Source organism: Selaginella moellendorffii, unplaced genomic scaffold, assembly GCF_000143415.4.
Source record: "Selaginella moellendorffii unplaced genomic scaffold, v1.0 SELMOscaffold_51, whole genome shotgun sequence".
Taxonomy (NCBI): domain Eukaryota; kingdom Viridiplantae; phylum Streptophyta; class Lycopodiopsida; order Selaginellales; family Selaginellaceae; genus Selaginella; species Selaginella moellendorffii.
The window spans coordinates 1,202,541-1,216,419 of NW_003314312.1; the positions used below are offsets into that span (position 1 = coordinate 1,202,541).

Here is a 13,879-nt window from a genome sequence, read left to right on the forward strand (position 1 = left end):
AAAAATTCTTTGCTACTTGTGCTCTTTGAGTTTACACCGAAAACACCAATGGCCCTTGCAGGATTTGTGTACTGCTTAACTTGCTTGATCGTCGTATTGTCGTCTCCGGGTGTTGCTATTGATCCGTTTGAGACGGTGATTCCCGACTGGGTCGATTCGTTTCATTTCCCGCGACCTTCACTTCGGGTAGCTTACAGATGAGACAAATCGGGATCAAAGCGCACCGTGCTAGCGGACAGAACAGGAAAACCCTAATGGACACGTGGCAAGGTGTGTCGTGTAACACTCCCCCCCAAACCGAAGCCACTCACCAAACCAAATCTGTCACGTAGGAGCTGAAACTGGTGTGGCCCCAACGGCTTAGTGAGAAGATTGGCTGGCATATCCTGTGTCCCAAGATGTTGGACGGCGAGGGTGCCACCGTCAACCAACTCACGCACATAGTGAAATTGGACTTCAATGTGCTTCGAGCAGGCATGGTGGACGGGGTTCTTGGACATGGCAATGCTGCTTCGGTTGTCACACCAAGAAGTAGTGGGGCCAGCTTGTGCACATCCCAACTCAGCAAGTAACCCTCGAGCCCAGACCACATCCCTGCTACCAGTAGTGAGTGCGATGTACTCCGCCTCTGCACTAGAAAGGGCCACCACAGATTGTCGCTTGGAGGCCCACGTGATGGCACCTCCTGAGAAGGAAAGGCAAATGCCAGAAGTCGAGCGATGACCTTTGTTGTTGGCAAAACTAGCATCTGTGTAGCATGCTAATGATGCATCACCCCCTGAATAAGCAATGCCATAGTCCATAGTGCCCCGGAGGTATCTCACGATACGCTTGGCAGCTTGCCAATGTATGGTGGTTGGTGATGTGTTGTATTGACTCAAGGCAATAGTTGCATATGTGATGTCGGGGCGAGTCATCAGGGCCAAATATGTGAGGCAACCAATGAGATGCTGATAGGGAGTCCCAGTGGGTAGAGGCTCACCAGACTGCTCAACTGTGAGGTCGATAGCACCAACAACCATCGGGGTCTTGACGGGGTGGCAATCACGCATACCAAACCGATCCAGCAAGACTTCGACTTTACGTCGTTGGCTAAGCATGTAGCCACCAGAATCAGGATCACGTGTGACTTCAAAGCCAAGAAAGTAGGAGACTCGGCCAAGGTCCTTCATCTGGAATTGCTGGCTGAGAGCATCTTTCAGAGCAGCAATGGCATCGTTGTCATCACCCATGATGAGCAAATCATCAACGTAGAGGGCCACAATAACCATGCGCTCAGCATGACCATTGACATACACATTGTGATCAGCATGACAGCGACGAAAGCCTTGAGCACGTAGGGTGGCATCAAATTTTTGATACCAAATACGAGAGCTCTGTTTTAAGCCATACAAAGCTTTCCGCAATTGCCATATAGGGCCACCAGGGGCAACATCGTCCTCAAAACCAGGAGGTATATGCATATAGATGTCCTCTTGCAAATCCCCATTCAGAAATGCAGTTTTGACATCCATATGGTGGACTTGCCATTTGCGAGCAGCCGCAAGGGCAAAAAGAGTACGGAGGCTAGCCATTTTTACAACCGGTGAGAATGTTTCATCGTAGTCAAGGCCATGGACTTGGCGAAAACCACAAACAACCAACCGTGCCTTATAACGTACAACCTGGCCATCTTTCCCATACTTTTTGGAAAAAATCCATTTTGGATCCAAAACACGTCGTCCCAGTGGCGCTGAATCAACTGGAACATAAGTTCCATTAGCCCGAATGGAAGAAACTTCTTCCGCAATAGCTTCCATCCAAGATGAAGCCTCAGGTCCTGAGATAGCCTCATCATAGGTCATGGGGATGCCGATGTCAATAAGGCCACAAAAGTCATCAAGCTTTGCAGCATCTGCTTCAGCATTTTCCCGGACTTTTAACGAGGGCCGACGTTCCCGGGGGTGATCAAGAACTGGCATCGGATCAGGCATGCCACGACGTCGACAAGGTGGTGGAGGTGTCGGAGGCCTGTCCTCAACTAGAGGAGCATCAGCTGGTTCAAGCATGTCCAGAAGTGGAGGATTCCCCAATGGAATCTCTGGTGGCAACTCATAAATAGGATCTTGAGGCGGAGGCAAGAGTGGACCATCTCCCATAAGTGGGATCAAAGGAACAAGTCGAGTCTCAGCAATAAAAGAAGGATCTTGAAGAGCCTCTGTACGCATGGGAAAGTCGTCTTCATTGAACATGACATCTGTGCTTACAATAGCCTTGTGAGAGGCAAGATCCCACAACTTGTAAGCTTTTCTCCCGATAGTGTCGTCCTGTGCATATCCCACGAAGATGAATTTTTTACTCTTGGGATCTAGCTTTTTCCGAAGTTGATCAGGGGTATGTGCATATGCTGCACAACCAAAGACCCAAAAGTGGGACACATCAGGAGTAGAACCTGTCCAAAATGCCTTAGGGGTTTTTCCATCCAAAGCAGCCGTGGCAAGGCGATTTTGTACATGCATTGCTGTGGCTATGGCCTCTTGCCAAAACATCTTGTCAAGATGTGCATCAGCTAACAAAGCACGAGCAGCATTGACAAGAGTACGATTCTTCCTTTTTGCAACACCATTTTGCTGGGGGGTGTAGCGGGCTGTAGCTTGCAGTCGTATGCCTACATCATGACAGATGCCCCGAAGCTCATTGTTGAGGTATTCGCCACCACCATCAACTCGAAGAGCTTTTATCTTTCGACCAAGGAGGTTTTCAACGTACGCCTTGTACGTTTGAAAGGCAGCAACTGCATCACTCTTACGCATCAAGAAGTGGATGCATGTTCGACAGCTATAGTCATCAATGAATGTGATGAAATATCTTGCGCCATCATGACTTGGCACGTCCATGGGGCCGCAAAGATCAGAATGGACTAAGTCCAGAAGTCCAAGTGCTCGATGCTTACTCGGTGAGAAGTTCCGGCGGTGATGCTTGCCTAAAACACAAACTTCACAAAATGTAGATGGGATACGTTGGAAATCCAATCTAGTAACGATATCTTGGGATTTCATCCGTTGAAGAGATTGGTAATGAACATGACTAAGTCTTTTATGCCAAAGCTCCGATACCATGAGACAAATCGGGATCAAAGCGCACCGCGCTAGCGGACAGAACAGGAAAACCCTAATGGACACGTGGCGAGGTGTGTCGTGTAACAACGGATAGCAGAACGTGACCATAGAAAGGCAGTTTTCGCCGGCTGAAGTTCTTCTACAGCCCAAGGTGAGCATCACGAATGCTGGGAATAGAGACCTTTTTATGCTTGTAATGGTGGATCCTGATCCTCCCGGTCCACAAATTCCCATCTTGAGGAACATTCTGCACTGGATTGTAGTTAATATCCCAGCTCAATCTACCAGTAAGCTCTCATTCCAAAAGAAATCAGGACCGCTTGAGTACATTTATAATGAATTTGCAGATGCATCAGAGCAAGGAGACCATCTTGCCCCTTACTTATCTCCTACACCAGTTCAGGGAGTCCACCGTTATTATTTTCTTCTCTTCAGACAGGTGAGAAAGACTTTGAGCAGTCCTCGCATGACTTGAACATTGTGATTGCAGAAGAAACAAATTCATGCTGGAAGTCTGGCTGGAAGTCTTATCAGGACTCTCTTCAGTGTCCATGTGTTCACAGAGAATTATGATTTGGGTTATCCTGTAGATGGAGTCTTCTTCACCTCCAGAGTGATTATATAACTGATGAACTCGTATGAATAAATTGAGTAGACATGATCCCAATATCCTCTCCTCCATTGCAAGCATATATGACTTTCCATCCTCCACCTACCTTGAGTAGTAAGATCGCGTCACTTAAACTTAACTATATCAAGAATGTGGGTGGAAATTATTAGCTCACGCTCGCTTCACCATAACACCCAGTAGATTGAAATTTTTTCTTTCTTTTATTTATTGTGTTTCAGAATATTCTCAGAATATTATTAATGTATGGCTACAAGGGGAAAAATTTAATAATTTCTTCTTCCTATGGATCCCTGTGAATCGTGAGTGCAATGTAGAGCTGAATTAGGCTGTCTGGGAGGATCCAAGTTGTACATGCATACTCCATGTTCATGAGTGACCCTAGCAATTGCTGAATGACACGAACCACAGGAATATTCCAAGAATATTCTATGGCTTGTGGGATTTAAGGCCATAATGCCTTAAGGGTTGGGAAGTTGGCCTAGGGTTTGCTCTCTTGTTCGTTTCATTGATATCAGAGTAGCACGTTCTTTTGGGGATGGTGGGTGAGCAAGACATTGATCCTGATAAGGAGTATGGCGTTAGTGATGATAGCTATGACAATGCGGAAGAGACTCTTGACGATGTCGTTGTGCGGCAAGGATGCCAGATTTCTAAAGTTCAGAGCGACATAAAGGAGGTTAAGGATTCTGTCAATCTCATTAAGGATTTCTTGCTTCGCATGGACCCTCAAGGGTTGAATCAATCTCATGTTTGTGATTACCATTGGTACGTCAAGCATGCCAAGGATTATGGTATCGTGGAATGGAAATCATCACCGGATGTTTGTGATAGTCAAGAGGTTGATTCATAGTTGGAATTGTGGGAAAGTTGTTAGTCTTATAATCCTTGTGAGGATAAGGTGAAGATAGATTTTTTTGTAATGAAGCTTACGGGCCATGCTTCTTTGTGGTGGAAGAACTACATCAAAGCTAATCCATAGCCGACTTCTTGGACAGATTTGATGAAGGTTTTCCGCACTTCGTTTGTTAAGAAGTTTGAAGAGGTTGATCTCGTGAACCAGTTGTTAGAGATCTAACAAGGGACTTTGTCTTTGGATGCGTATGCCCGCAAGTTCTGTGATCTTTGCCTTAGTCTCATAGGCACCTATAATGAGCTGCTAAAGGTGCAATGTTTTATCAAAGGATTGAGCTCGATGGATGTGCAGTAGAAGGTCAAGAAGGATTTTCTAGCAACATTGACTGATGCTATCACTAAGGCTCAAATCTTTTCGCCCAAACAGTCGGTCAACTCAGTCAACTCTAGTCAAAAGGATGGTCTCCGGGGTGGTCAACGTGATGACCAACCCACCAATACATCCTCTTTAGGGAAGAAACAGCTGTTGTTTCGTTGTAGCTTGAAGAGTGGAGATGGCAATTAGGCAAAAAGACATCAATTAAACTAACGAGAGAAGGACAAGGTGGAGGGCAATTGTTTTCGTTGTTACAAGGTTGGACATCATGGCAAGGATTGTCCTCTTGTGAAGGGATCAAAGAATGCTAAGGTGAATGTGGTGGAATCCATTGTGGATACAGCTCAAGCATCTGCTGTGGTGGCTCTTCCACACCCTATGGCAAAAATTCAAGAATCTAAGTCTCGAGTTCATATCAACTCTGTAGAGATTAATGGTTCTACATGCAATCAACTTGTGAAGGCCAAGGGGGACATTTAGGGTAATGCTGTTAGTATTCTTTTCGATCCAGGTGCTACACACAACTTTTTGAGCTCCAAGGTGGTGAAGAAACATGGTTTGCTTGTGGAAAAAGAGTTCAGTAATCTATAAGGTGGTTATGGCAGATGGACATAGCACTCGTGTTTATGGTGAATGGGCTCCGAGTGTTCCTTTGACGGTTTAGGGGATTCTTGACCATCCTTCGTTCCAGGTTATGGATCTTAGTCACACAGACGTTATTCTTGGGAAGGAATGGTTTTATGACAGGAAGCCAGGGATCGATTGGGAGCGTAATGTTCTACGTATCAAAGTTGGTGGCACTAGAAAAGAGATTGTCGGGACAGACAATAGTGATACTCCATTGATTAACACTTTGGAGTTGGTGACATGCTCGCATGAGATAGCTAGGTCTTTTGTGGTGTACCCATTTCTTTCTAATATGATCATATCTGATTTGGAGTACGTTTGTGGGCATGAGGCTCAGGTGGATTCCATTCAGGAGGAGTTTCGTGATGTCTTTCTGGATGAGTTACTTGATGGTTTGCCTCCCGAACATGGAATTCAGCATGAGATTGACTTGGTTCTTGGAGTTACTCCTTTTCAGCGACAACCGACTTGTACTAGTCCTGCTGAAGATGAGGAGATTAATAGGCAGCTTGCTGAATACCTTCGAAAAGGGTGGTTACGAATCAGCAAGTCTCCTTGGGCTGCTCCAGTGGTGATGGTCAACAAGAAAGATGGTACATGGCGTCTCTGTGTGAACTACAAGGGATTAAATGATAGGACAGTGAAGAATATGTTCCCGATCCCTTGTATCGATGATTTGCTCGATCATCTTTGTGGTGCTCGATATTTTTTGAAGATTGATTTGAGGCAAGGATATCATCAGATTTGTGTCAAGCCAGAGGATGTTCCGAAAACTGTATTTTGGACAAGGACAAATCACTATGAGTTTTTAGTGATGCCATTTGGTTTGACAAATGCTCTTGCAACTTTTCAGAGATTGATGAATCAAGTTCTACAACCTTACTTGGGAAAGTTTGCAATTGATTATTTTGATGATATCTTAGTATTCAGCTCTTCCGTGGAGGAACATGAGATGCATGTGCAAAGTGTTTTACAACTTTTGAGGGACAACAAGCTCTACTCGAAGTTATCCAAGTGTGAATTTTTTTAGAAGAGATTGGATATCTTGGGCATTTGATTTCAGTACATGGAGTGAGAGCTGATCCCACAAAGATTTAGGCCGTGGTTGATTGGCCTATACCTTCAACAGTGCATGATCTCCGTAGTTTCCTTGGTATGGCTGGAGTTTTTCGACGATTTGTGAAGGACTTTTCTAGCAGCCCCTTTAACTGATCTTTTCTAGAACATGTCAAAACATGCTACTATTCATGGTTGGGATGAGAAGTGTGAAGTGGCATTTCAACGTTTGAAGCAATGTTTTATTTTTGCTCTGGTGTTGAAGATTTTTGATCTTGAAAAGCCTCTTGTGGTCGAGACAGATGCAAGTGACATTGCTATTGGAGCCGTATTGCTTCAAGTTGGGCATCCTCTTGCATACATGAGCTATAATTTTGATGCCACACAGCGGAATTGACCTATTCGAGACAAGGAGTTGTATGTTGTGATTGCTACTGTGAAGGAATGGCGACATTATCTATATGGATCAGACTTCCATGTGGATTCAGACCATTAGTCTCTCCAATATTTTAGTATTCAAAAGGATCTTCGAGGCCGCCTTGCTCGTTGGCAAGAGTTCCTACAGGAAATGTCTGTTAAGATCCGGTACAAGCATGAGGTGACAATAAGGTGGCTGATGCATTATCTAGGATGGTAAATTCTATCTTGTTCGTGAAGTTATCCAGCGATCTCTTGGATGAGCTTAAGGAGTTTGCTGACTTTGACTCCTTTATCACTGATATTCGGACGAAGGTTTTGTTGAGGGACGCCTCTACAAATTTAAAGGGTGACAAGTTTGCATCATTCGAGATACGAGATGGAATCTTGGTGAAGAAGGGACGTGTAGTGGTTCCTTGTGTTGATAAACTCATCAAATGGATTTTGGTTGAGTGTCATGATGTGCCAAGTGCTGGGCATCCAGGGGTATTGCGAACGCCACATTCCTGAGTCTTGCCAGATTCCTGACCTGCAAACCACATTCCTGACTCTTGAGACACTTCCCTATTCCTGACTCTCGAGACACTTCCCTATTCCTGACTCTCTAATTTCCCGTATGATTCCTGAGTCTCAAGCCACATTCCTGATGATGACGTGGCACCTCCTCGACCTCAACTATATTTAGGCCGTCTTCGATCCAAGAGTGGTGGAGTTTTATCAACCTATAGTATATATAGGTTAGCCTTGTTCCATTTCTCCATAATCTGAATCAACACCAGTCTAAGGCCTTTTATTCGTTTCCACTAGCTTTTCTCTTTGTCTTCTACATTTTTCAGTCTTGATCTTGTTGGGGGTCTTGACAATTTGATTTAGATTGTGTTTTTTTATTTTTGTTTTAGCTCGTTTTGATTGTTTGACTACCTTTGCCTTTTTCCCCCTTTTTCTTTCTTCTTTGTCGATGGAGTCTCCAAGCCATCCTGATTTCTTTGCCGAAGTCCTTGCAAAAATCCAGTTTGAGAATACCGAGCTGAAGGCGACCCTTCTTCACATGCAGTAGGGGCTTACTTCACTTTCGGCTCAAGGATCTGGCAAAGTTCCTGAACCAAAGGTGAGTTTCCCGGTGAAATTTTTAGGCAAGCGTTTGGAGCTTTGCGGATTCCTGAACCAGATGGAGCTGATCTTCGCACTTCAACATCGGTGGTACCCCACTCCCGAGTCTCAAATCGGCACGATCGGGATGTTGCTCGAAGGTGTAGCTTTGTCATGGTTTTCTCTTCTCCTAGAGAAGAGCATGAAAGGGGTCGTGGTTCCGGAGCTGATGGATCTTCAGTTGTTCAAAGAGAAGCTCGAAGCATGTTTTGGCGAGATAGATCGAGTTTGGGCTGCCACCACAAAGATGAGACGTCTCTCTTAGGGGTCTCGTCTTGCCTCAATCTATGCTGCAGAGTTCCAACTCCTTGCCTTGAACACTCAGTGGGATGAGCGGGCCCTGATTGATCAATTTCGTTTCGGCCTCAACAACGGTGTCAAGGATTTGTTGCTCACTATGGAGGATCCCACGAACTTGTTGGATGCCATCAAAAAAGCTGTTCGATGCGATAATAGTCTCTTTGAACATCGTTAGGAAAGTCGCCATGCAGCCGTTTTCCCGTCCCAGACTCAGGAATCCCAGCTTGAGTCTTCCGGGCATACTCCTGAACCTACTACTCCGGTCCCGATGGATATTTCTGGTACTCCCCAACTCATCAAAGGGAAGTTGAGTCCTGCTGAGAAGCAATGTTGAATATCTCATATTCTTTGCCTCTACTGTGTTGATCCTAATCACAAAGCAGCTGTGAGTCCGAAGAAGCCTCCCCGACTACTCGAGTTCACTCTGCCTCAAGGTCCACCTCTATTGCAGTCAGGAAACGACCCTGTCCAAACAAAGTAGGAGCTGTTTGTTTGGACTCCCCAAATAAAAATCACTTTTCTTCTTTATCAAGCTCCTCACCACCTTTCATCAAAGCCACCACCAATTCCCGCAACTTTCACATCCCATGTCTCCTTTCTTTCAACAGACAATCAAGACTCAAGGCTCTGGCGCTACTGGACTCGAGTGCAACTTCCTGCTTCATGGACACGGACTTTGCTGCCCGACATCACGTTCCTCTTTCTCCTACCATATGGGATTTGAGGGTTGAAGGCATCAGCGGGCATTTTGTGTCTCCATCTTCTGGACTTAGGGAAACGTTGCCCGTTCGAGTACACATCGGGTCCACCGTCACCGATATCACCTTCAACATCATCAACAACAAGTCCTCCTCTGTGGTGCTCGGCCTTCCTTGGTTCCAACTACACCAGCCTCAGATCTGTTGGAAGGAATTACAGCTCGTCTCTCCCACGTCACCATCTCCCATGGCTTCCCCTACTGTTCATTGAGCCCGAATCAGGAAAGTTCCCTAAACTCAAATCGGGGTTCTGTTCTTGACTTTACGAAGTTTTCACCCTCTTCTTTTCCCTCTCTTCCATCTTACACTGGATAGTATCCTCATCCCATCATTCCATTTAGTCGTACGCCTCCTCCTATCTCTACAATCACTATGAAAGAACTCCTTCATGAAGAACTTATTTTCCTTTTTGCTTTGCATGTTTCTCCTGTCAGTCTTCCTGAGAAGTATCATGATTTTGGGGATGTGTTTGACAAGAAAAAAGCTAGTGTATTGCCTATTCATCGGCCTTATGACTATCCCATTGATTTACAGGAAGGAGCATCACCTATGTGGGGGCCTATCTATAGGTTATCCCTGTTTGAGCTTAAGGCCCTCAAAGAGTACGTGGATGAGAACCTTGCCTCGGGGTATATTCAGCATTCGCAGTCCCCAGCTAGAGTGCCTGTCTTCTTTGTCAAGAAGAAGGATGGGAGTTTGCGGTTAGTCATTGACTACCTCAATTTGAACAAGGTGACTGTTCGGAACCATTATCCACTGCCCCTAATCTCGGACCTGTTGGAACGCCTCGGTGGTGCCCACTTCTTCACAAAGATTGACCTCTGTGGAGCATACAACTTGATCCGGATCCAGCCTGGTGATGAATGGAAGATTGCGTTCCAAACCCGCTATAGCCACTTCAAGTACACTGTCATGCCATTTGGCTTGACAAATGCACCAGCAGTTTTCCAACACATGGCAAATGACGTCTTTTGGGAGTTTCTTGATCAGATGGTGATCGTCTACTTTGACGACATCCTCATCTACTCAAAAACTCAGGAGGAGCATGACGAGCATGTGCACAAGGTGTTGGCGAAGCTGCGGGAACACAGCCTATACGTGAAGCTTGAGAAATGTTTTTTCGATCAAGAGTCTGTGGATTGTCACTCATGAGGGTATCATGATGGATCCTGCCAAAGTCAAGACTATTCTCGAATAGGAGCCTCCACAATCAATGTCGAATGTTCAGGCTTTCCTTGGCTTCGCCAACTTCTATTGCAAATTCATTGATCCTTTCTTCATCGAGGCTGACACCTCCGACTTTGGAGCCCGGGTAGGTTTTGAGCTCATGAGCTCACGAGCTGAGCTCACGGCTTCTTAAACACAAGAAAAACATTGGTTCGTCCCGAACCATCTTTTTATTTTTCAAATTTTGATTTAATCTATATTTCCAAGTAAATTCAACCAATAAAATACAAATATAAATATAGATCCGAACAGTAAAAGCAATCAAAAAACACTTCTCAAGCTCTGCAGCTGTAAGGCTTACCTGGTGGATGTGATGGTCAATCTTAGGATCTTGGTTTAGTTCCTGCATAAAAATGTAATAGATGTGCTTGCAAGCTAAATATACCTTTCCCCTGTTCTCCCGCTGTGTAAAATCTGGATAGGTACATGATGGATTTTTGCAGATTTTGACAGTGTAGCTCATACCCTTTGACGACTCAGTCATAATAACAAACTCCTTAGCCACAGCACTGATGTATTTTGTCTTTGTGATTGTGCACTTCAGCTCTTGATCTTTACTTGTGCACCTTTTGAAATGGAAGACCTATATTGTACAGCCTTCCCATTCCTAGCTGGTCGTGTATGCCAATCTAGTGTTCATATTGGTGGCATAGCAGTACTAACAGCAACATTTAAGGAAGTCTTTAGCTTGAAACCTGCTCTCTCCAGACTTTCAATCTCTTCTTTCAAAAGATTGCAGCTTCACTCAACTAGCCACTCCTCTGGCACAGAATCTAGCTTCAAAATAATTGAGCTGTGGATCTGGCTTGTATGAGTAACATCAATTCCACAACAGTAAATCCAGCTTGACTGGTGGCCCTTCACTCCTAGATCTCGACAGCTCCAGAAACACGGCACTACTGAAGAATTTGAACCTGAGCGCACAAATACGAGACACTGACCTCGACTCCCAATCATTCCAGAGCAACGTGCATTGCTCTTGGCACTGATTTTTCGAATTGCCTAGCTAATATGAGAAACTGGCTCATGAGAAATAACCTTTTCAACCTCTGGCATTGGACTTACTTGTGTAACAATTGGCACCTCCTCCACTCCATGTTCCTTAGTTCTTTTTTGGTGTCATGGAACAAAATGGTAGTCAAACTCTAGATGGTGAGAGCTAGAAGGAGTGATGTTTGGCCCATTAAATGTCTGTCGACACTTCATACGGGCTGTTCTCATGTCCCCGAGTGGTTCATAACTTGATTTCATAGGAGTTCCAGTAACAACTTCCTCCACCATCTTAGATATTGACCCTATTGCTGGTGTTGTCCTTCTACCAACCTGCTCTCGAAGCCTGTCTAAGTTCGGATTTGTACCAGCAAACCTTGCTTCCTATGCAGCCAAAGCTTTTGATGACTGCTCAAGAGATATAGTGAGGTTGGAGAGTGTAGCTTTATAAAGGGACACTTTTCCTTTCCCTACTTCAGAAGCTCTCCAACGCCAATGTTTGCTCTCAGAGAGATTAATTGTTGGTGTAAGCGCCATGTCATCAAGTGGTTGATCCTACGAAAAATGCAACATTTGAAAGTGACAAAAAAAGAACATGAGAGAAAGCTTACATGGAGAGTATAATGACCCCACTGAAACATTCGAACTTCCCACCATACAAGCCAGCATTCCAGCAAGGTTTTCAATAGGCACTTTGTCTCCTTCATGCCACCATATGTGCATCTCATTTGCCTTTGCCTCGTGCTCCTCTTTAGTTGGTGCATCCATTCATTCCCGACAAAGTTGCTTGAACTTGTGATGGAAGTTAGATTTGATGCATCGGCAATGTTTGTTGACACTCTTTGCCCAATGAAACTCACAACTCTTCTCTCTACCTTGTAATAGTTGAATTTTATCACCTCCAAATACTTGTCATACAGCCAACCAGTTAGCACTAGTAGCATCTACCATGAAACCACGGAAGTTGGGTTTCTTCCCGATTCACTGTTCAACAACTTTAGACATACATGTCCAAAAGATGGTTTGTGCTTGAAAATCTTGAACGTTGAATTCGGCTATAGCTATAGTCAAGTTGCACTACAATCTATAGAAGGAATGGTTATAATGTAAATTGGTATGGAATCCTTAAAAAATGAATAACCACTTACTTGTGATCATAAACATGAGCTCCTATAGTTGACCAGCCTGAAATTCATTCCATATGATCGAAATGGATCCAAGAATTAACCAAGTCCCCATCTCCATCTATATCCATTCGTTGTACAAGGTCCACACCAGAAGCAGGACCAAGGGTAGACATCTTAAAGATGAAAGGGTGTTGATTGTTCAAAGTCACTTGGCTAATGAACAAGCTCCTATGAATAAACTCATAGGGACATTTTCTCTTTAGCTCCAAAATCCCATCTAATCCAGATTGAAGCTTTCCATCTCGCCCTTCTCGCATCCACTTCTTTATTCTACCAAAACAAATAGTGTTATTAGTGATAAAGTAGAGTTAAGTACTAATTTTATACCTATTTAAATTTGTCACGGGTTCTATATTTCGAAGTAGGTCCTTCAAGTTATTCTCCGTGAACTCTTTTTTGCTATCAAATTGTAGCAACATGTCCACCACATAGTCCTTTAGTACAGACTATTGAACACACTTTGGAGTTGCAGCACTTTTCTTCCCAGCCTCTATAATAATAGCAGCCTTCAAATTGCAAAAAGAATCACGGTGGATTCCTTCCTCTATTGCATGTTGGTGGTATCCAACATGCACTGCTGCTCTGCCTAAACATCCATCCCGTGGAAGAAAATAATACATTTTCGCATCACAACATGCTTGACACACAGGTGTTGCCCCGCATTTGTGACATTTAAACCCTGTAGCAACCTCATCACACTTAGGGGGATTGATCGCTGAGCCTTCAAAGAAACACATATTCTTGCCATGATCAGAAATGCATTTCTCACCGACACACTGAAGCTGTCCACCACAATGGACTATGGACATAGATTTGTCGAAATGAGAGAAGTGGGTTGCCTTTACTCTGCACCAATTATGTGGATCAAGATGCGTCTCCATACCCCTTTTCCTACTTGATGAACTGGCCAGTGAAAACTCAAAGAATATATTCCCATTATAAAAAGAAGGAAGCTCCTCACCTCTCATGTACTAGAACTCCAATTCCAACCGTAATGATCAAGATTGCTGAAATGCCTTATCCACCGCTTCAAAAACTGGTCCAGAAGGAACACACCTACTTGTCTGGGAAGCTCATCTTCTTCATTTTCGTCACTGGAGAGAATAATAACTTCATCCTTCACTCCTTGCATAGTTGGTTGTGAAACTGATGTGCTTTCCTCTCCTCACTTCGAAGATCCTGTAATTAGAATCTCCTGACCTGTACATCTA

The 13,879-nt window shown here is 44.3% G+C and overlaps 1 protein-coding gene across 1 annotated transcript; it reads left to right on the forward strand.

Moving 5' to 3' along the window:
- The first annotated feature begins 2,874 nt into the window (after positions 1–2,874).
- On the forward strand, positions 2,875–3,715 carry LOC112350547 (protein SELF-PRUNING-like). Its single transcript, XM_024686885.1, has 3 exons — positions 2,875–2,935; positions 3,209–3,537; positions 3,689–3,715. The coding sequence occupies exons 1-3, from the start codon at positions 2,875–2,877 to the stop codon at positions 3,713–3,715; spliced, it is 417 nt and encodes a 138-aa protein (XP_024542653.1).
- Positions 3,716–13,879: the final 10,164 nt, after the last annotated feature.